Source organism: Gopherus evgoodei, chromosome 7 (assembly GCF_007399415.2).
Source record: "Gopherus evgoodei ecotype Sinaloan lineage chromosome 7, rGopEvg1_v1.p, whole genome shotgun sequence".
Classification (NCBI taxonomy): domain Eukaryota; kingdom Metazoa; phylum Chordata; order Testudines; family Testudinidae; genus Gopherus; species Gopherus evgoodei.
This window is the reverse complement of record NC_044328.1, coordinates 4,229,872-4,253,245: the sequence shown is the minus strand read 5'-3', so window position 1 is coordinate 4,253,245 and position 23,374 is coordinate 4,229,872. Positions and strand designations below refer to the sequence as shown.

Genomic DNA, 23,374 nt, shown 5'->3' with positions numbered 1-23,374 from the left:
TGGTCTAGACAATATTTGGTCCTTCCATGAGGGGACTGGACTGGCAGGGGACTGGACTCGATGACTTCTCGAGGTCCCTTCCAATCCTAGAGTCTATGAATCTATGAACAAAGGATAGGAATAAATGGCAAATTTTCAGAATGGAGAGGAGTAACTAGTGGTATTCCCCAAGGGTCAGTCCTAGGACCAATCCTATTTAATGTATTCATAAATGATCTGGAGAAAGGGGTAAAAAGTGAGGCGGCAAAGTTTGCAGATGATACTAAACTGCTCAAGATAGTTAGGACCAAAGCAGACTGTGAAGAACTTTAAGATCTCTCAAAACTAAGTGATTGGGAAACAAAATGGCAAATGAAATTTAAAAGTGGATAAATGTAAAGTAATGCACATTGGGAAAAATAACCCCAATGATGGGGGCTAATTTAGCTACAACTAATCAGGAAAGATCTTGGAGTCATCATGGATAGTTCTCTGAAGATGTCCACGCAGTGTGCAGCGGCAGTCAAAAAAGCAAACAGAATGTTAGGAATCATTAAAAAGGGCACAGAGAATAAGATGGAGAATATCTTATTGCCCTTCTATAAATCCATAGTACACCCACATCTTGAATACTGCATACAGATGTGGTCTCCTCATCTCAAAAAGGATATACTGGCATTAGAAAAGATTCAGAGAAGGGCAACTAAAATGATTTGGGGTTTGGAACGGGTCCCACAGGAGGAGAGATTAAAGAGGCTAGGACTTAGTTTGGAAAAGAGGAGACTAAGGGGGGCTATAACAGACGTATATAAAACCATGAGTGATGTGGAGAAAGTGAATAAGGAAAAGTTATTTACTGGTTCCCTTAATATAAGAAGTAGGGGCCACCAAAATAAATTAATGGACAGCAAGTTTAAAAACAAACAAAAGGAAGTTCTTCACACATCGCACAGTCAACTTGTGGAACTCCTTGCCTGAGGAGGTTGTGAAGGTTAGGACTAACAGGGTTTAAAAGAGAACTGGATACATTCATGGAGGTTAAGTCCATTAATGGCTATTAGCCAGGATGGGTAAGGAATGGTGTCCCTAGGCTCTGTTTGTCAAAGAGTGGAGATGCATGGCAGGAGAGAGATCACTTGATCATTACCTGTTAGGTTCACTCCCTCTGGGGCACCTGGCATTGGTCACTGTCGGCAGACAGGATACTGGGCTGCATGGACCTTTGGTCTGACCCAGGATGACCATTCTGCTCCCTTATTAACATTAAGAAAGGCCTGAGAGCCCCCAGAAGCGGCATCAAACATGTTCAATCCACTTCTGTTCCCTTTGCACATGATGCCTCTTCAGTTTCAGCTTTGCTGTTACAGATCCAGGGAAGAACACACACAAACTGAGCATGAGACAGGAAGTGCGAGTGACTCAACTAGGGCTGGTTAACAAAATTAGGTTTTCAATTAAAATAAAATATTTTGACCCAAAATCCAAAGTATTTTTATGTGGAAATGCTTCCCTGGCCCATCATGGGAGCTGTAGTTTGGTTACCAAATGTCCCTACTCTCCACTGTGTGTCAGGCTTCCCAGATTGAGAACATTTTCCATGATGTACCATGGCAAGACACTCCCACTATATACTGTGGAAGTAGAACAAGAACTGAAAGGGATTTCAATGCATGACAGTCTCTGTTAGCAAGAGTCAGGCCAGCTGTAACCCTAACAATGCAAGATTTGTAGAAGCGAGGATTGTGTGAGGCAAGTGGGAAAGAACTGTGTGAGAAGTTGTTGCGACCTTGTGTCGATATAAGGAATACAGACTGGTGTCTAAATAGAAGTGAGAAAAATAAGATATCAGGATGGCCTATGTATAAACAAAATGCAGCTGTTATTATTGTATGTAACAAAAAGTATAAATGCTTGCTGTAATTGTTTACCTGGAGAGAGACCTGCCTAGGACTGGGGAAACCCTGTGTCCTAGGGCACTCCCTCCCTCTATACAATTGTAAAAAGAGAAAAAGTATCTGACTCTGCTGCACCAACCACAAAGTGAGAACTAAGTTTTTCTCCGACAATATGAATTGCCCTTTCTAAGAGGGGAGACCATGGTGCATCATGGGAACTATAGCGCAACCAGGGACTGCAGGGGAACATGGCCTGACACACCCAAACTACAACTCTTACAAGGCATCACAGCAGCCTTTCCAAAAAAATAAATATTTTTGGTTTGGGCCAAAATGTTTGTGATTTCAAGTTTCCACAGAAAAATTGAAGACTTCCAAGGGAAGACAACAAAAACATTTTTTAACCAGCTCTATCATCAAACCAGAGTGTAGCTGTCTTCACATCAAATTCTGTCAAAAAAAATTCTAAATATTCGAGATAAATTTTTCTAACTTTTAGTCAGAAATGTTTTTAAAATGGCACACGGTGAAGGTTCATTACTGCAGAAATCAAAAGAAATAATTCTTGAGCCTCCCTTGAAGAGTAATCGAGCAGATTTAGGATTTTGCTCATTGTTAAAGTCAATAAAGATGTTTGCATGCAATTATAAACGTTAAATGAAGACAGATTTAAACAATTCTGTGCAACAATGTTCTGCCATTAGGCTTGTGCATAAAAACCTGAAGTTACCTAAGGAATGAGAAACTATAAACAAAGGTGCAAGTGTAAGAGGAAATACAAGAAGTCAGTAGATGTGTCAGTGAGATCTAATTTTTTCCTGTTAATCTAGTTGATATGTAAAAATGATTAACCTGACCACAAAGTGTCCTTTGAGAGTCTGTCCCAAGTGTCCTAAAATTATGTCCACAAGTCCCCATTAAAAAAGAAAGCAGAAAAGTCCAGTTTCATTAACTCTGTGGTTATAACCTCAGAAGACAAACTATTGCAGTTTCTCTCTGGATGACCAAAAAGAACAGGAGTACTTGTGACACCTTAGAGACTAACACATTTATTTGAGCACATTTATTTTGTGGGCTAAAACCCACTTCATCGGCTGCATGAGGCTGGAGAAAGGGTGTCAATGCAGACGAGCAGTTTTTCAGAGCTGCTGCTGCTGCCACCATTTGTTCAGTCCCTCAGTTTCCTGGTGTCCCGGAGTCACCGGGCAATGTTCTGGAACTACTCCATACGAAGCAAGTCAGGACTCTGGGGAAAGCATGCCTCCTCTCTGTGAGCAGGGCAAGAAGCTTACACAGTCAACCTTCCTTGGCCTGACCTCGGAGCATTCAGCGCTGCCTCCTCACACTGTGCGCTTCCCACAGTGAGTCCGCACAGGCAGGGCTCCTGGGGAAGCCAGCGGGCCCTGCGCCCCCAACTCTGCAGTCAGATGTGACTCTCAGCCAGACAGGAAAAGAGGTTTATTAGACCAGTGGTCTCCAAACATTTTAGACCGCACACCCCATCAGTAAAAATATTTTGAGTACGTGCCCCCTGCTCCTGGCCAAACTGTCGAAGCAAAAAAAACCAAAAACAAAACAAAAAAAGCCGCTCAGACTCCCGGCCGTACTGCCGCCGGGAGGGGGGGGGGCGGGGGAATAAGGGGATGTGACTGTTGCAGAGGGCTAGTGTGTCGGCCATTTTCCATGCAGATACCACCTAGATACTTAAGAAAGGCATAGGGGAAACTGAGGCACCCACACAGTATTCAGAGAAAACATTAAGAACATTCCCACTTCGTCACACCTGGCTTCTTGCTTCCTGATGGAAGGAAAATTCTTCCTTGGATAAAGGCTCTGTCCTTCCTTGGGTTGCAGGAAACAGGCCTCTACAATGTCCTCTGGCATTATCTGCAGTTCAGACTGTCTGGGCCTTTGCTATTAAAGCTGGCTGCTCCTGCTTCCTGGAGGGCAAAGCTAGCTGGACAAAGGACACAGGCCCCAGACAGCCTGAGCTGCAGATAATACCAGAGCACGTTGCAGAGGCTGGTTTCCAGTAACCCATGTCCCTCTTCAAATCAAGGGACAGAGTCTTTATCCAAGGCAGAGTGAGCTTCTGCAACATTCTCTTCCACTTCCTTATCCTAATAGAAGGGCTACAGAGGCCTCTGAGGTACTCATCCAGTGAGTGGAGGAAAGGAGAAAGGGTTTAAACTAAGGCTGTCGATTAATTGCAGTTAACTCACATAATTAACTAAAAAAAATTAATCACAATTTAAAAACTTAATCGCAATTAATTGCAGTTTTAATTGCACTGTTAAACAATAGACTATCAATTGAAATGTATTAACTATTTTTGGATATTTTTCCTACATTTTCAAATATATTGATTTAAATTACAACACAGACTACCAAGTATACAGTGCTCACTTTATATTATTTATTAGAAATATTTGCACTGAAAAAACAAACTAAAGAAATAATATTTTTCAATTCACCTCATACAAGTATCGTAGTGCAATCTCTTTATTGTGAAAGTGCAACTTAAAAAAAAAATCTACATTCGTGTTACATAACCACATTCAAAACCAAAACAATGTAAAACTTTAGAGCATACAAGTCCACTCAGTCCTACTTCTTATTCGGCCAGTTGCGAAGACAAACAAGTTAGTTTACATTTGCAGGAGATAATGCTGCCCGCTTCTTGTTTATGTCACCTGAAAGTGAGAACAGGTGTTCGCATGGCACTTTCATAGCCGCCATTGCAAGGTATTTACATGTCAGATATGCTAAACATTTGTATGCCCCTTCATGCTTCGACTTCCATTCCAGAGAACATGCTCCCATGCTGATGACACTCGTTAAAAAAACAATGCATTAATTACATTTTGACTTAACTCCTTGGGGGAGAATAATATGTCTCCTCCTCTGTTCTACCTGCATTCTGCCATGTATTTCATATTACAGCAGTCTCAGACGATGACTCAGCAGATGATCTTTTTAAGAATACTTTCACAGCAGATTTGACAAAAAATGCAAAGATGGTACCAATGTGAGATTTCTAAAGATAGCTACAGCACTCAACTGAAGGTTTAAGAATCTGAAGTGCCTTCCAAAATCTGAGAGGGACAAGGCATGGAGAAGGCTTTCAGAAGTCTTAAAAGAGCAACACTCCAATGCAGAAACTACAGAACCCAAATCATTAAAAAAGAAAATCAACCTTCTGCTAGTGGCATCTGACTCAGATGATGAAAGGGAACATGCATCAGTCCTCATTGCTTTCGATTGTTATTGAGCAAAACCCATCATCAGCATGTACGATGTCCTCTGGAATGATGATTGAAGATGAAGGGACACATGAATCTTATAGCGCATCTGGCATTTAAATATCTTGCAATGCTAGCTACAACAGTGCCATGCAAATGTCTGTTCTCACTGTCAGGTGACATTGTAAACAAGAAGCAGGCAGAATTATCTCCGCAAAAGTAAACAAACTTGTTCCGCTGAGTGACTGGCTGAACAAGAAGTAGAACTGAGTGGACTTGTAGGCTCTAAAGTTCTACATTGTTTTATTTTTGAATGCAGTTTTTTTTGTACATAGTTCTACATTTGTATGCTCAACTTTCATGATAATGAGCTTGCATTACATTATTTGTATGAAGTGAATTGAAAAACACTATCTCTTGTTTTTGATAGCACAAATATTTGTAATCAAAAATATAAAGTGAGCACTGCACACTGTATTCTGTGTTGTAACCGAAATCAATATATTTGAAAATGTGGAAAACATCCAAAAATATTTAAATAAATTGTAGTCTATTAGAAAAATTAATGGCGCGATTAAACAGTATTCACTTGCCAGCCCTAGTTTAAACCCTGTTTTTACACAGCTCACTCATTAACAATATGATCTATTCTACACCCTTAAGAAGGGTAGAAGTGCTTGCTTTTTTTGGACCTGCGGCTTTTGGAGTTTGCTACATTTACCCCAAGCAGGCTGTGAGCGGTTCTTATCTGCTTGGGAACCATTATGCTCCTAGTCAATCCTTCCCACAGCTGAGTTGTGGATTTGAGTGGCTGGCAAAGCCTCAACACACCAGTTCAACTCAAAGTCCCATGTACTGACAGAATGAAGGTCGGTAGCTTGTGGCAACAATGCTCAATTCACTCAATAATGCTCCTGAAAAGCTGATCCTACTGCCTCTTGGACTTGCCTTTATGCTTGCAGGGCTTCTCTACTGTTGAGGCAGAGAGAACTCCCTAGAAAGGTGCGGTAGTGGAGGACCCAGAGGGTCGGAGCTTCAATGCTCAGCTGATTCCTGAGGTGAGAATGGGAGGGGCAGAGCCAGAAGATGACAGGACGTTGCTACTGCACAAAAACAAATAAAAGTTAAAGCTATAAAACCAAGTGGTCAAGAGAAGCTTAACTGCCAACTTGTTCTACCAATGGAGGTAGAACTACTGGTTTTCTGAGCTGAAAGGTGGGTTTAGAGTCTTGGATCTTCAGGCAACAAGACTGGTGCCCCCTGGGTGACAGGCATTACCCACTTACTAGGAACGAGAGAAGCTGTGCAGCAGAAAGTGAACTTAACAATCCAAAATTCTTGATAGTTTAATTCAGAGGTCCCTAAACTGTGGGGCACACCCCCATAGGAGGGCACTGAGGAGTGTTGGGGGGTGGCACGCAGTAGGGCCCGGGCGCTCCACTCCCAGCTCTGCTTTGGCCCCACCCCCAACTCAGTCCCCCGCCTCAGCCCCAGATCGTGACCCAGCCATGGCTCTGCACCTATCCCTGGCCTGGTCCCAGCCCCACCTCCAGCCTAGGCCATGGCTCTGTTCCCGGCCCAGGCCCAATCCCAGTTGTGGTCCCAGCCTCGTCCCCCTTACTCCTGTCCATGTCCTGTCCTGCCCCACCCCCCACGAGCCATGGCCCCGCTACCGGCATGGTGTGGACAGGGGTGAGAAGGCACGTGAGCCTGAAAATTTCCAGGACCACTGGTTTAATTGCATTTATGCTCTCAAGAACAGCAAAAGTGGTAATATTGCATGAATTTCAAAATTCTGTGAAGCAACATTTTCTGTGTAATCTTACACAGTGTTTAAATTTATGCTTGTTTGTGATTTCCTGATTAGCTCTGACTAAAGTCTTTGAGATGTATCATCAAAAATCAATATGCTGCTGCAAAGTAGTCATACTAAATGAAACAAGGAGGACGGCCCAGCGGCTAGGGCGCTAACCTGGACTTGTGGGTCCTGGGTTCTAAGTCTCAGCTCCACCACAGTCTGAGACCCCTTTGACAAATTGCTTAGTGTCTCTCTGCCTCAGTGCCCCATCTGCAAAATTGGGGATCAGCATTTCTTTACCGCCCGCGGCGTTCAGACGATAATTACAGATTGGGATGTCTTCAGAGAGTGAATTGCTTCATGTATCTTATCTAGCGATAACTCAGAAGCAGTTCCTGATATTGTATTTGCAGTTCCATGCATGACCGTTACTATTGCCTGTATTATGGTAGTGCCCAGAATGTGCTATGTGCTGGCTGCACAAAGAAACAGTCTTTACCCTGAAGAGTTCACAGACTAGGAAGGAAATCTGACAGTTGTCACTGCCATTTGCACCTTCTTATCTGCCTTCTCTTCATCGACAATGAGACCAAAAAAAGCTAGAAGAGTACAATTGCATGAGGAAAGGGAGAGGGGAAAAAAATAAAAAGCAAGCAGAGCTGTAATAAAAACCCCTTCGGTGCGCTCTGCCCAGAAAATTCACAATGTCAAAACAGTAGAGAAAAGTGTTTGATAAGTGTTGATCAAAGACTAAACGCAACAGCAATAACGCTTCATGAGAGCCCTTTAGTAATTATATCAGGGAAGCAGATAAGTGTTTAGCCCCCTCCCCAACTCGGATCATTAGTTAGTCAGTTAGTAAGTAAATAAATAAGGTATGCAGAACTGAATCCTGAGACCAAAATAGACACCCTACGGCTTTACCTACTCTCAACTTCCTGTTTCCCCATCATTACTTCTGCAGGGCCAGCTCCGCTGGTGGGAATATTAACGTAGCTAAGCCTGTGGTGTTTTGACCACCATCTCATCTAGACTACCTTGAGCAGGGTTAGATGTTAGTTAAAATGCCAACAGGTAGTCTAGAGTTACGTTTTCATCCCTGGAGCTTCATGGGTAGTTGAACCAGTGGGAAATTAAGAGAAAAAGCTTAGCACAGACCTAGTGTAAGTGTATTGCGTGTGTAACTCTTGGAATCGTTTATTTCAAGAGTGCATATATCCATCCCTACAAAATTTAGACTCGGAATCATTCTACATATAGCCAAATAATTTTTCTTTAGTCTTTTTAATGCTGACTGTCTGACTGAACTCTGGAGGCAGAAACGCTCTATTCTAGATCACTGGCAACATTAGCACAAGCTTCTCCTATACTACCACACAAGCGTTCTCTCATATATGCAGGGAGTGAGAGGGTAGTTCTATCTGCACACAATCAGTGTTTGGCCATCTCTCCTGCGAGTCTGGACAATGATGTCAATACAGGGCTTTGGGGGGGGGGGTGTAAAATGATCCCTCTTACAGGAACTGGGCTTAGACCCAAATGATTTCACATGGACCACTACACAGCTAATCATTAGGGCAGCCTATGCAGGGGTTCCAGTCCCCACTCCCCACCCAATAGTCAGCAGGGGCACAGAAGTAGCTCTCTCGCTCTTCGCGATGCAGCCAAGTCCTTGTGCATACATTTGTTGAGATGGCTCCACGGCCCATGGTTTTTAACTGAAATGGTGAGTGTACTGCTGTTTACTTCTATGCATATGACGTGATGCATGTGCGAGTGTTGATATGGTTTAATGTGTATTGTGTGTAGTGTGTGTGTACACACATGTACCATGCCCCTCCAAAAGCAGTCAAATTTAAATTCCTGTGCACGCTCCTTGATCATGATCGGTTTTGGCCATCACCACCTTGGCCTAAATTGGAAACAGGGACTTGAACTTAGGTTTCCACACCCCTTCACAGAACTGAACCATGCAGTCTACTTACACAGCTGAACGCTACTCACCTAAGGCAAACAACTGGCCCACAGTATATTTTATAAGCACTTCACTGTGTAGAAGTTCCAATGTTTACATGCAGCAAAGTTAACTGCATAACTGGTTTGTTAAAACAAATTTATGAAGTAAATTTATTCTTTTGTGGAGTTGAAACGCAGCTAATCCCCTCCATTTCTAATCTAAAATACTGCAGGGAATCCAGGGCCAGTTCTACACTGGAAACGGAACACATGTTTCAGAACCATAGCAACCAGTAAAAAAAAAAAATAATAATAATGATAAATGAGTCTGGGATTTAAAAACAAAGCATATATAGAGTCAGAAAAATAATATGAACAACTAGGCAACTCTTTGGCTTTATTCATCCTACTGGGAGGAAATAAGGAACATTTTATACAAGCTAGACAAAACTCATTTGTATTCAGGGAAGCACCATTTTACAGAAGAAGATGCCTACATAAAAAAGCATTTACAAACATGCATGTAAGGACACAGTCATTTGGACAGAGCACAGACTTGTAGATACTAGTGACTATGAGGGGACGTGTCTAGTGATTAGAGCAGGACTCTAGGAGTCAAGAACTTATGAAGTCTGACTGCTTTAGGTTGTATGACCTTAGTCAAAATTACTTAACCTAAATGAGTCTCTCTTTCAACAGTAAAAATTAACATGCTCACCATAAAGCAGGTTGAGATAGTCAAGTGCTGTTACTACTCATTGGAATTGGGATGAAGATGAATTTGGGCAATCCTCGTTTTAGTTGTGTTTGTTGTTTTTAAAGAGATACTGAAACAGCTCCCATTGACTTTAACACAGTTGTTCGAGTTCTGCACCTCTGGGGAAAAAAGAGCACCTTACATTATGCCTAAATAGTCACTATATTCAGATCCAAGTAACAGTGATAACGTCTTAAATCAGTTACAGGCACAGAAGCAAAATTCTCCAACTTGCTAGTATGAAGCATGTTCTGCCAGGCAGGTAAGTGCCATGGAAGCTCTGTCAGTTCCTCACATCGCAACATTTGTTACCCGCAGCTCAGAGACACTCAAAGCTGTGAAATTCTTTCCTACGGTCACTTTGGAAAAGGAGAATCTAATAAGTTATTTCTTAATCTTTAAAAAAAACAAAAAACAAAACACTAAAAAAGATGAACTTCTCACTGATCACTAGAAACAAGGGCCAAGACGTGTCAATAGGGTTTTCTGAATCTGAATGTCTTTGCATTAATTTTTGTGGTAGTCCGGATGACACTTATTGACGTGTGTGAATGGTACTGGTAAAATCATGTACTATGTAGTACATTTTAAGAAATGTGACAGTTTAATACATATCAAAGAATAATTCAGTAACAATAATCTAAGAGACTTGAGCTCTACTTACAAAAGCAACTTCCCTCCATGCGGTAAAGTAACAACCAAAATCCACATTAAGCTTCAGCACAGGAGCACAGGCTGCCCTACTTAATCAAAGTCTTCCTTTTTATCTTCACTTGTATTAGCCTAGGAGCCCCATGCATGGGCCAGGGCTGCAAAGTGCTAGCCATTGTACAAACGCAGAAAAGACGGTCCCTGTCCCAAAGACTTACAACCTAGTGTTTATTGCAACGAAGAGCTTGTACAAAGAGGGATACTTTGTCCATCACATGAATGACTAGACACATTACAAGTCTTAAATACTAGCGTTCAATATTTAAAATAATTATTTTAAAACGGTCATTTACAGATATCAATTTTCAAACAATTTGCAAGTAGGAAAACTACAGGGAAAGTTTAAGTGTGCTTAATCCATAGCAGGTCTCCCTTCTAAAAACCTGATTTCCTGCTAATATTTTTGAAGTCAGTGTTTGATTTAAGAAACTGACAAACATTCATTGTTATAAGCTTCACAGACAACTAGTATGATGCATGCTCTCCCTTGCTGTTTTTGTGTTGTGTTTATCATGTACCATTTACTAGCAAATCTCTCCAAAATCCAACTGCTTGCATGCTGTAGGACTATCAATGGTTTTCTCAAGCCAAGAAACATGGAAACTGTACAAGTTCTCAGATACCCAATAGGTTAATCTTTGTGCTACACAAATACAGTGCTACATGAATACAGTACTACTTTCATGTGGCAATTAGGTAGATTATTGAAAACAATTAGACTTGAGAATGAAGGTATTGCATAGTTTCATTTAAAAAACAAAAACTTTCAAAACTGGTAAACTATTTTATAACTGCAGCACAGAGTTAACCACAAACCTGAAAGGCCTTGAACAGATTTTCCATTGGAGCAGTGTTCCCTCCCCTACACCCCCTCAGCTTGGACTGAGGCATAAATCTGTTCTACCATGAGATATTCCCAATGAAGCCATGAACCATGGCAAGTTAAGGTCACCTAATGGTGAACAGTTTCATTTAAAAAACAAAAAATCGTAGAAACTTTGAAACTAAAAATAACAGAGTTGGAATTTGTGGTCATGGTCAAACAGTGATAAAATCAAGAACAGATAAAGCTACAAACAAAACAAAGATTTGCAGACTTGGTTTTGTTGAAGCACAGGAGCCAGTGCTATTTAATCAAAAGCACAAAGCATCAAGTGTTTGTTACAGTGAACAGAAAAGCCAAAGCTTGAAGAATTCTAAAATTCAGTGCAGAAGAGAGATTGTCTAAAGTAAAGCAGCAACGCAGAAAAAGTAAGAGAAACAGAGAAGTGCGACACTTGTGTGCTTAAAAGTGTTCATCACAAAATCTAATGCAACTGGGGTGAGAGCACAGGTACCACCTGTGATACGCGTTCTAGAATCATGGGTAATGTGGTACTGCAATTTTAAACAGTAGTTGGTTGAATTTTGCCCCCACTCTCCTTCATATGAAACTACTCAGTAACAGTGAGGGTATAACATCATCCCACGCCCCCACCACTATAGGATGTGGTAAATACCTAACACAACAAAAAAATGACTTATTCACAGGTACGATTTAGAGTTGTGCACTAACAGGCCCGTGGGGATCCTATTGGGATCCACAAAGTTCCCTAGTGTGGGTCTGAAACATGACTACGTGCACAAGGGCCAGTTAGCGTGCACTAAAATTTACATCCCTCTAGTGCAGACTAGTGCACTGTGTAGACAAGCCCTAATTCATTAACTGGACCAATAGATTTGGAGCCCATTACCAGATGTGGCTTTGAGACCACCATCAATACCCTGGGCCAGTTTTATCTTTTCTACTTGTTCAGAGTGTGAAGGACGGAGCATTAATCAAGTTGTTTTGGTTCAGCAAATGCTTTAAAGATCTTTTGTAAATAGTAAAACCTCCATAGGTTTACAAAGTACTATTGATTTGATATCCAGGTCCTTACCCATGCTGATTGCAGTGGTATTTAACAGCCACACCATGCAACTGGGTGGGCAAAGAGTTCTGAGTAGGAAACATCTGAGCATAAAATAAAATGCTGTTAGTACCATAACGTGCCTTGGGCAGATTGTGTTTCAAGGAGAAAGAACCTACTTTCTTTCTGAGCCTCCCCACTCTCCCGCCCCCCCCCCCCAACATGCTATAAAAACTCCACAGCCCACCTGTACTACAATAACTGTTTTTCTCATATCCAGTAGATTAAAAGACAGTGCCGGCATTAGGGGCAGCGAACAGGGAATTGATGGGGGCCCCACAAAGCTAAGTTGGTTGGGCTTTGGCTTTCTACCCAGGGCACCAGTAAGTCTGATGCCAGTCCTGCTTTCTTGTTTATTTTGGTGGACCTCCTGAAACCTGCTTGCGGCTCCACAGGGGCCATGGACCCCCTGGTTGAGAATCGGTAATCTAGACCATCCCTGACAGATGTTTGTCTAACCTACTCTTAAAAATCGCCAATGATGGAGATTCTACAACCTCCTGAGGCAATTTATTCCAGTGCTTAATCACTTCAACCATTGGGAACCATGTGCAACCTACACCGCCCTTGCTACAATTTAAGCCCATTGCCTCTTGTCCTATCCTCAGAGGATAAGGAGAACAATTTTTCTCCCTCCACCTTGTAACCACCTTTTATGTTAAGTTCAGTTATATTGTACAACATGGGAAAGTTGACATTTCCTCGGAGATCTTCTATATCACTGACACAACCCTGAGGCTTTCCATTTGTCTCAGCTTTAACCCCTCCTCCGTAAGATCTCATATCACAGCCATCTTCTTCCACCACTGAGCAGCTCCTCATTTGTCTAGAGGAGTAACTAACAGGTAATCTCAAAGACTCCCTTTCCTATCGAGGCCTAACCATTCTGTACCTTCAAGCAGCTTACGGTAGGGGGAACCTAGATCACCTATATAGTAGCACAGAGATCTACCAATAGGCTGGCGAAAGCAACACATTTATTTTGACCAAACAGCATTTTCACACAAGACAGATCTCAAGACTAAAACAGCAGAGATTTAATTGAATAAATACAAGATTCAAATCCAGCACTTTGACATTCACGTAACCCATCAGAGTTAGACTGATAGAAAACAAGGCAGCAATTGTTTAATGTTACAGTACCTGACTGGAAGACGTATCTGGCTAAGCCTTGCATTAACTCTGCCGGCCACGTAGGTGGTGCTGACTCCCCCGTTTCTCTCTTTAGTCGAAACGTCAACTCGAATCCAAAACCACTTGGCCCATCCGTTCCTGTAAATCTGGAGGGAAGGAAAAGCAAAAAGATCACATATTTCACCTTAACAAGGGTGGACCTAAGGATTATGTAGATGTGAGCAGCAGCAGTTATGCTTGGCATTGGTTTTCAAGAGGTTATGCCTTTTCTTCCTTGGACGAATGAGGAGTTCAGAGTTTCTCTAGTTGTGTTTAAATCTACGTGCATCCAAATGGCACAGAATCATTAGGTTAGCTAGCTAGTTTCTGCATAAAACTAATACAGTAATTCAGAAATTAAAAAAATCTAAACACAGTTTTCTGGGATATGGCATGGAATATTCTGTACTGGAGACAGGTCAATGGAAAAAGGTGAAAAAGTCTTACTATAAGCACTGATTTAATCCCTTCAGCTACTTCAGTGTGTGTTGTGGATGTTAGCAGTCCACTGGAACTAGCATTACAGGACCATTTTGTCCAGAGTATCCAGGTAAGGTAGGCAGCACTAAAAGTGTTAAACAAGAAACTGACTACAGAAGAAACAGGGTGAATGCTTGGTTAACTACTTTAGTAGAAATTAGGCGGCAGGTTTATTGGATTGTATTTTGCAAGCTCTACTCAGGAGAGTAAGGCCACATTGGCAGAGGTGGGGAGATCAAGTCTGAAATGTAGGCAAGACTGTCCAGTGGAAAATTAGTAAGGCTTCTGATATTGTCTCACATGACCTTCTCAGAAACAAACTGGGGAAATACAACCTAGACGGAGCTACTATGAGGTGGGTGCATAACTGGTTGGAAAAAACTGTTCCACAAAGGTAGTTATCAGTGGTTCACAGTCAAGCTGGAAGGGTATATTGAGTGGGGTCCTGCATGGAGAAGTTCTGGGTCCAGTTCTGTTCAATATCTTCATCAATTGTTTAGATAATGGCATAGAGAGTACACTTATAAAGTTTGTGGACAATACCAAGCTGGAGGGTGTTGCAAGTGCTTTGGAGGATAGGATTAAAATTCAGAATGATCTGGACAAACAGGAGAAACATTTTGACATAAACAGGATGAAATCCAATAAAGGACAAATGCAAACTACTCCACTTGGGAAGGAACAATCAGTTGTACATATACAAAATGGAAAATGACTTCCTAGGAAGGAGTACTGCAGAAAGGATTCTAGGGTCAGTGGATCACAAGCTAAATATGAGTCAGTAACACTGTTGGCAACAAACAAACAAACAAACAAACAAAAAGCAAGCAAACAAAACATTCTGTGACATATTAGTAGGAGTGCTGTAAGCAAGACAAGAAGTAATTCTTCCACTCTACTCTACGCTGATTAGGCCTCAACTTGAATATTGTGTCCAGTTGTGGGCACTACATTTCAGGAAAGATGTGGACAAACTGGAGAGTCTCCAAAGGAGAGCACAAAAATGATTAAAGGTCTAAAAATCATGACCTATAAGGAAAGACTGAAAAAACTGGATTTGTTCAGTCTGGAGAAGAGACGACTGAGGGGGGCAAAATGATAACGGTTTTCAAGTACATAAAAAGTTGTTATAAGGAGGAAGGGAAAAAAATCGTTCTCCTTAACCTCTGAGCATAGGACAAGCAATGGGCTTAAATTGCAGCAAGTGTGGTTTAGGCTGTGGAATTTCCATCATCGGAGGTTTTTAAGAGCGGTTATAAAAAACCTGTCATGGATGGTCTAGATAATATTTAGCCCTGCCTTGAGTGCAGGGGACTGGACTGGGAGACCTCTCCTTGTCCCTTCCAGTCCTATGATTTCTGGCTTTAATATCATTAGTCCTTCATTCTGAGTTCTACATTTCACTCACACAGAAAGGAAAATGTCTGCTCTCACAGATGCCGAAGACTGACAAAACGTCAGACTTGCTCTGAAATTTCTAAGTCAGACGTACAAATATTTAAGTCCACAAAATTTGAGACTAGTTAGTGACTCTAGCCTCCTTCATACTAATGCCATTACATCTTTTATTTGCTTGTTATGGCTGTGCCAGGAAGTTCAAAGCAGGCATATCACAGAAACAACCCTTCATAAGCCAATACCATTCTGTAAAATGAATAAATTTGCAAGAAACTTTAACTGGCAAAGTTCACGGAAAAAGTGAATTTTTTGGATCCAGGTCCCTTGCTGACATCTATGAAAGACAGAATGTTAACACCTTCTGCATTATATTTATACTAAAAACACACAAACAGGGCAGTTAAAAAGCTGACCAGAGTATTTCCCAGTTGTGGTGCAGGGACCACCCGTGATGTTCAGAGCACTTCCAGGTGCCATAATGGCAAAGAATGTGTCCCTTCACATAGAGATACTTCCCAGAAATTCTGGGATGGACAACAGCTCTCAGGATTTTGAGACTAACAAAAAACCCCAAAACTCAAGTACTACTGTGTACTCTTTAGAGCTGCTGCATCATCATTAGGCTTGGCAGAATTTTTGTTTGTTTGTTAGTTTTGTAATTGCAACAGATTGATTTTTTATTACTAAGCCCTTTTTTAATTTTTATCAATTTAAATTTACAGTTGTAGGAAATTACAGGGGAGTCAAACAGTAGAGTATCAGAAAATTTAATGATAGCAGATGGTTATAAAGCTTTAACTTTTTGAATCTAAACATTAAAAACAAATTGTCAACATCACATCAAAATATACAACATGAATATCCTTAAACCACACTAAGTTCTTAAGCAGCCTTAAATTTCTTTCCTTGCCTATCTGTAAAGTTCGATTATTGATAGAAATATTTTTCATGGGTTTGTTGTACAGTGAAATCGATATTTACCAACATTTACAGATAAAAGTCAAATCATGCCAAGCCTAATCATAACGATCTTTGTCGGGGTTTCTTTGATGCAAGTTTCATCCAATTTGCAGATGATAAAAATGGAGAGGAAGCAATATACCCAAGGACAGGGCCAAGCTATGAAATAACTTGGAGATTAGAGTAGCTGTAACTGTAATGAGAGACTAAGCACAGGGGAGAAAAGAAACAGAAAAGAAAAATGTGATATCTAACTAATCGGCTCTACTCTCCACATTCAAGCATGTTCGTTTTCATCTTGACTACTTAATACACTCCATCACTGGCATAGAGAAAAAGCATATCTGCTACAAACAAGACAGATCTGGTATTCAAGAATGGCTAGTCAAGGGGTGCAAATACATAATTCCAAGAAACTAATGTAGCTTGCAGTAAGCCACAATAAACGCACAATTACAGACTGTGCATAAACCATGGAAGTGCTTATTGGTTACCCAGACAGATTGGGTGTGGAATTGAATTTTGATTAGCAGAGCCTGTCTGAAGTGAGCACTTATGAGGACCAACCAAAAAGGCTGCTTTAGGGAAAGTGGGCGAGGTAATATCTTCTATTAGACCTATTTTTGTTGATGAGCTAGAGAAACTTTGGAGCCAAAAAAAGCTCGTCTTTAGGTCCGGGAAAGGAACTCACAGGTCACAGCAAAATGCAAGGTGGAACAGATTGCTTAGCATCGGGGCCGGCTCCAGCTTTTTTTCGGGGGGGGGGGGGCGTGAAGGGAGAGAAAAACCCGATTGACCTGTCACCAAATTGCCGCTGACGAGGAAGACAGGGATTGAAGGACTCGCTGCCGAATTCCCGCGGAACATTGAAGTAGGCAGATTGACATGCTGCCCCAATAACAGATGGCTGCCACCCCTTTCTATTGCCCACCCTAGGCACCTGCTTCCTTCGCTGGTGCCTGGAGCAGGCCCTGCTTAGCATAAGTAGTTAACACATACTGTAAGAGACCATTCAAAGCAGAGTGGCCCATTAATACCTCTGCAGTCATAGGGCAAAAAGAAGAGGTTAGAGGATTACAGACTGTTGTAATAAACCATAAACCTGGTGTCCCTATTCAGCTTATGATCTTTGGTGTCTAGCAGAGAAATGAATTTAAGCTCCCAGGCTCGCCCTTTGAAAGTGCTGTGCAGGTATCCTTTGAGGATGAGGCACCATTTGGGAGCAGTAAATCTGTGAATACTGCGAGAGCTCAGTGGACCAGGCCAGGGGTTCAACACTCCAGGGAGATGCTCGCAGGGCTCAGGTGCGCTGTGCTAACCTGCAGAGTGTCAGCGGGGCACCGACTTGCATTGCCCATGGCTAGTGCAGGTGCTGATGCAGGGCAGACACAGACAAAGCTTCTTCACACTAATGGCAGGGGGTAGTGAGGTGTCTTGCATCTCTGAGTATCCCCAGGAAGCATTACACTGTCCTAGCTATGAAGGATGTTCTCTTCAAGGCCACTTCCAAACCTTACATCAACTATCATGTTCAATCACTTGAAGCTACCATATAATGTCATCATCTGAATTAACATACACCTTTACCTCGATAAAACGCTGTCCTTGGGAGCCAAAAAATCTTACCACGTTATAGGTGAAACCGTGTTACATTGAACTTGATTTGATCTGCCGGAGTGCGCAGCCTCTCCCCTCCCCCAGAGCACTGCTTTACCACATTATATCCAAATTCATATTATATCGGGTGGCGTTCTATCAAGGTAGCAGTGTATTTATTGTTTTAGGGCCAGATGCACAACCCTCTCTCAAACTGGTGAGCACTTAGTTGCAAGGTGTGTTTCAGATTTACAGTAACATTGAAATTCCAGTCTGACCAACATTTAGAAATTAAACACTGCAGATGGGGAAGGGGGAGGGAGGAAACAGGGTGGGAACACAGAACTATCTATCCATAGACCCCAGGTACATAAACTGAGAGCTCCAATACAGGATTAAGTTTCTATACTAACAGACCCCGAATACCTCACCTAGTTTGGTTTATGCCTTGTTACTGCTGAACTATGCATTATTGAGTGAAAGACATTTTACCAGAAAATAAAACTGCGAGAAAGAAGGAATATTCATACTTGTCCCAAATTCCAGAGACACTAGATAGGAAAAACCCTCTAGGTACATCCCGTTATTTCTGCCTCTTCCAATAAAGGAAGCTTGTTATGGTTACAACTATCCTGATTCTTAAGCATTCCGCTAGCCATATTTTCACAAAAACAGACATTGATGGGGGAAATCTGGGCTTGCCACATGTCAACTGGCTAGCACCAGTGACATACATCAGGCACTTTCATATTTTAACTACAGCAGTAATGGAAGATTCTTATGTCTGCCAAGTCAAATCCAACCCCATATTTAATAGTCAAAATTATTTTGTCATATGAATAAAAATAAACCTTTTGAAAGCCAGAACCATATACTACATGCCATTCTTTGGTTAAGAAATCCCTTTATCTGTTCAGCAAATCAGAGCAATGGAACGAACAGACCACATTTTGCACATACACTGCAGAAGTCTGGCGTGTTCTTTTAATGAGGTAAGAGTTTCACTGATCATGACATTTAGTTCCAGCAAAGGAATCCAAAGAAAGAGAGGCCTCTTTATTTATGATCAGCATAGCCAGCTTCCTTGAGCCCCCTGCCACTCAGTGCTCTGCCAGGACCTCTCCAGAAGCCACACACAGAGAACTAAAAAGCTGCTCCTCTCCTCAGCAGAGTATCCAGGGTGTTTTTCACATCAAATAACCCAGCTTTAAGAGGATCAAAAGCCAAACTAGCACTCTGCATTAAATCAGCTCTAAAAACTAGAGCCTTTTAGTTTAAAGCAAAGCTGCTTCCCAAAGTGCGTATGTTCTCACTGTAGCAAGAAACAAGAAAAGGTTCTTTTCATTCCAGTGCAAAGATGGCAGTATTTCAGTTTGCTTCTAAAAGCCATGTGAGAAAGATACACACTCCTGGACAAGTAGCGGAGTGTACTAGGTGTTTACTTTTGAGAGTGAGTGTATAAACATATCTGGTACATGAATCCCTGAAAATGGGCATTTACAACTGGAAACACTGACCCTTAGCTATAGCCACGCCAGCTAGCAAATGAGAAGCACTTCAGAATGTTTAATTTAATCATAGCTTCACTTTCACAAGTTACAGAACAGGTCTAAACAACCATTTCTGGCCCCAATAATATGATCCGTCTTTCACAAGAAAGCTAGGCTAGCAGACAGGGCAATGACCATTGACTCAGAAACCCTGAGTTCAGTTTTCAGCTTGGCCATGTACTTCCTGTCTGACCTTGGGCAAGTCATTTCAGATATTCTGTGCCTCTGTTTCCCTCTGTAAAATAGTGACAGCACTTTCCTACCTCACAGGGATGTTACAAGGACTAAATCTTACTATTACTTGTGAAGCATTTGGATACTATGGCAGTGGTCCCCAACCTTTTTTGTCTGACGAGTAGCGGAGGACCATGGCGGCAGATGAGCATCCACCGAAATTCCGCCGACAGGGGGCAACGTCAACAGGCGTCGCCACTGAAATGCCAACAAATAGCATCATCCAGCAGCGTTGCCGCCGAAATACCGCTGATTTTCAATGGTATTTCAGCAGCAATGCCTCTGGATGACGCAGCTTGTCGGCGGCATTTCAGCAGATGCTCGTCCGCCGGCCAGTACGCAGGCACACTTAGACACTTCAGCGGGCACCATGGCGCCCATGGGCACCGCGTTCGGGGACCCCTGTACTGTGCCATTGAGGGCTATATAAATTACCTAGACAGAGCTCCCATGAGTTTGACATCAGCAACAGCTACTGCTCCTTCCTGTGCAGAGACAAAAGTTTTCCAAAAACTCTGCCCTACAAGTGATCTGTAATTGTCTATCTACCCTTTTGCCTTTGTAAGTATTAATTACTATTAGTCTGTCATTTTCAAAGGATTTTAGTTATTCATTGAAGATAGCAGCTAAGGTACAAGGCCATTGACAGGGAGTTCAGTTCACCTCCCACTTAAGTCAATAAAAGCAGAACCGGGCCCAAGTATTTTAGACTCCAAATTCTAGTTATGTGAATAAGTCTTACAAAAGATAAATATGACATTAAAATGGAGATTTTTTTTCTGTGCCAGTGTAGGTCTACAACCCACCCCCCAAAAAAAGTGTTGTGCTAGTGCACGGGAATCAGAAAGCAACACTAACCTGTCTAGATTCACAGTCCCAAACTGTGTGAAGTTTAACGTTTTAGAGATCTCATTTACATTTCACCATTTCTGCCAAGTTAATACTACTACTACCACTATTAAGAAGGCTATTTAAAAAAATTTGAGAGACCCCCGTAGGCCATGTACCAGTATCTCAGTTAAAAGACGGTCCTATAGTCTTCATTCTCAGCAAAATATTGGTCAAGAGCTTATTTGCTAGCACAGGGGCTCAGATTCAGAGGGTCACCCTCCTAAAATAAAACCACAGAGGCACTCTATATGGAAGTGATATATATTAAAATAAATACACATTCCAAAGGTAAAAAGCTACCCCATCTTGCTTAAATCAGGAAGTGAAATTTTGTTTTAAAAATACAGCTGTAGAAACTGTGCAGAAAACTGATTTGAGAAACTTGTCAAGATTCTAAGCAGCACAGCCTTCCCCTTGCAAATAGATTTCTTAACACACACCACAACCCCTACCCCAAAGACTGAAGCATCCAGAAGAAAATCGCTAACATGCCAAACAATTTATTTGCACAACACAATTCTCGAACTGCCCCTAAATGCATCAGTATTTTTTTTTTAAACATAGAAGTTGCATTTATTTTCTGAATGCACAACTGGCTGCACTTGTAATGTGCAGATAAATTTCATATTCTAAGGAAATCTTTTCATAACCTTCAATAGGAAATTCCCCAAAGTCATGCAAACAAGAATCTATGAATTTTAACTACACTAATAGCAGCAGAAACTTCATAGCTAAGCAGAGAGAAAATAAGAGTGCTAAAATCCACTCATAAGGATTTGGTTTAACATAAATCATACTGTTGCAAAGATCAGATGACAAACACTGCCTTACATTTAAACTTTTCCTGCTACACTAGTCTGTGCCTAAGAAACGGCTTCAAAGAGAAAGGTCACACCTGAAGTCACTAAAAACACTCTTGAATATTATGCATTTGCAATCAAATATCAGGGAAGTCTTTTGTAAACAGCCTTGCTGCAAGTTAAATAGTTTTCATAAAATTATTCCAACAGCTAAAGCTAAACATGCAGAAGCATCCAAAAAAGCTTTTTATTTTTATTATATATATATATTATTAGAGAAGAACCTACTTAATAAATTGACAGCCAGCTACCCTCCCTCCCCACCCCCAATTCAGACAGCAATAGAACAAGATTAAGAAATTGTTTCAATTCAAACCAATGTGCAAAGGGTATTTCTGGTTACAGCAAACTACCATTTAGGGAGGGAAGTTATTCCATGGAAAAAAGACTTCAGTGCAAGTTCCACTCTGTTGTATACGTTTATTGATTACACACATTTCATGGCTGAGTTTTCCCCCAAAACTCATCTGGTAGCAATCTTGCACGGAAGGTTGTAGATTCTTATGCCCAAATAAATGGGCTAGTCTTTAAGATGTCACTGAACTCCTCTTTGTTTTTGTAGATACAGACAAACACAGCTACCCCGATACGTTTTCTACTAACACTCGGAAAACAGGATACTAAATGAGGATACAATGGATAAAGCAGGGGTGAGCCCGATAAGGGGAAGGTACCTTGGGTAAGTGTGTAAATGTATTTCCCATCACATTTATTTAGTCGCACTAGAAGAGGCAGCGCTACAACAAAAAGAGGTAGAGTTATCCGCTTTTCGTTCCCCTATACAGTTAAGTGGGGGCGGAGGAGCAGTTTGTTTATATATACAGGGATATCCTTTTAATCCTCCTGAGAGATCTTGAGGAAACTTTCAGGGAAGTTCTCCGCAATCCTCTTCCAAAGGTTTCTAGGGAGGGCAGCTTTATTTCTTCCTCCACGGTAGGACACTTTCCCGTGCTAACTGGTGATAACTTCAGCAGGGACCACTGCAGTAAACAAGTTAACGGCATACCGGCGTGGACAGATTCAGGTCTCCAGCAGCAGAGGTGCTCTCTCTGTGCCCTTGTTCCCCTTGAGTGATATATCAGCTAAAATCACCATCACCTGTGGAAAACAGGGCGAGCATCCAGTGTCATTGCTTGACGCTCTTCAAGTCTTGCTACACGTGAAATTCCCCCCTCATTCCCCTCGCCTCTGGTGGACCATACTCACCATGGCCAGTACCGTGAGTGGTGCCGTGCACAAGCCTTCTGAAGCAGAAGCATCAATAAGCAGGTCTTGTTTAAAACTTTAAGGGAGTAAGAGAAAGCAGTTCTGAACACTAACTTTCACTTTCCCTTGTGACTATAGTAATAGTGGTACCTCTGGGTGCTTTATCTATAGCTGCTGCCATTGCAGCCTTGAGTGGTTCCTTCTCCACACCCATGGAACACCTGAGCCAGATGATCAGAAGAAAGAAAAAGGACTTGAGGTGACACATTAAGTGAGACCCTACAAGCCAGTGCTGCACCAGATCACGAACAAAGGGCAGGAGGGTGAATTAACAGACAGAAGAAAGGCCCAGGAGTCCCAACAGGACAAGGACCAGGACACAATGGGGCTTCTCCACCAGCAAACACAGATGCTGCAGACTCTTGGGATCTCCATATTCAACAATCCTGGGCTCAACTCCTATTGCAGCATTCCACACAGCCTCAGGGCCCACACGCCTACTCCTACCAACCCAAACTAAGAGAAAGCACACACAGCTTCACATACAGCAACTATGGCTGTCACAGGTCAGTGTAAGCGTAGGCTAAATGGACGTGAGTGTTCTTTCCCCTTGTTAACTTTGTAAATTGCACAGATTTTTTTTTTTTGCCCTGGTTGTGTTACCCAAAATTCTATTATTTGGAAAATAATTCTTTATTCATTCTCAACGTATGCTGCAAAGAGCAATGAAAGCACCCAC

The 23,374-nt window shown here is 41.7% G+C and overlaps 1 protein-coding gene across 1 annotated transcript in view; it reads right to left on the bottom strand.

Moving 5' to 3' along the window:
* Positions 1-23,374, bottom strand: part of SUFU (SUFU negative regulator of hedgehog signaling) — a 118,204-nt gene that overhangs the window by 71,589 nt on the left and 23,241 nt on the right. The window contains 1 exon segment of the mRNA XM_030568507.1: positions 13,431-13,567. Within this exon segment, the coding sequence (XP_030424367.1) occupies positions 13,431-13,567 (137 nt within the window).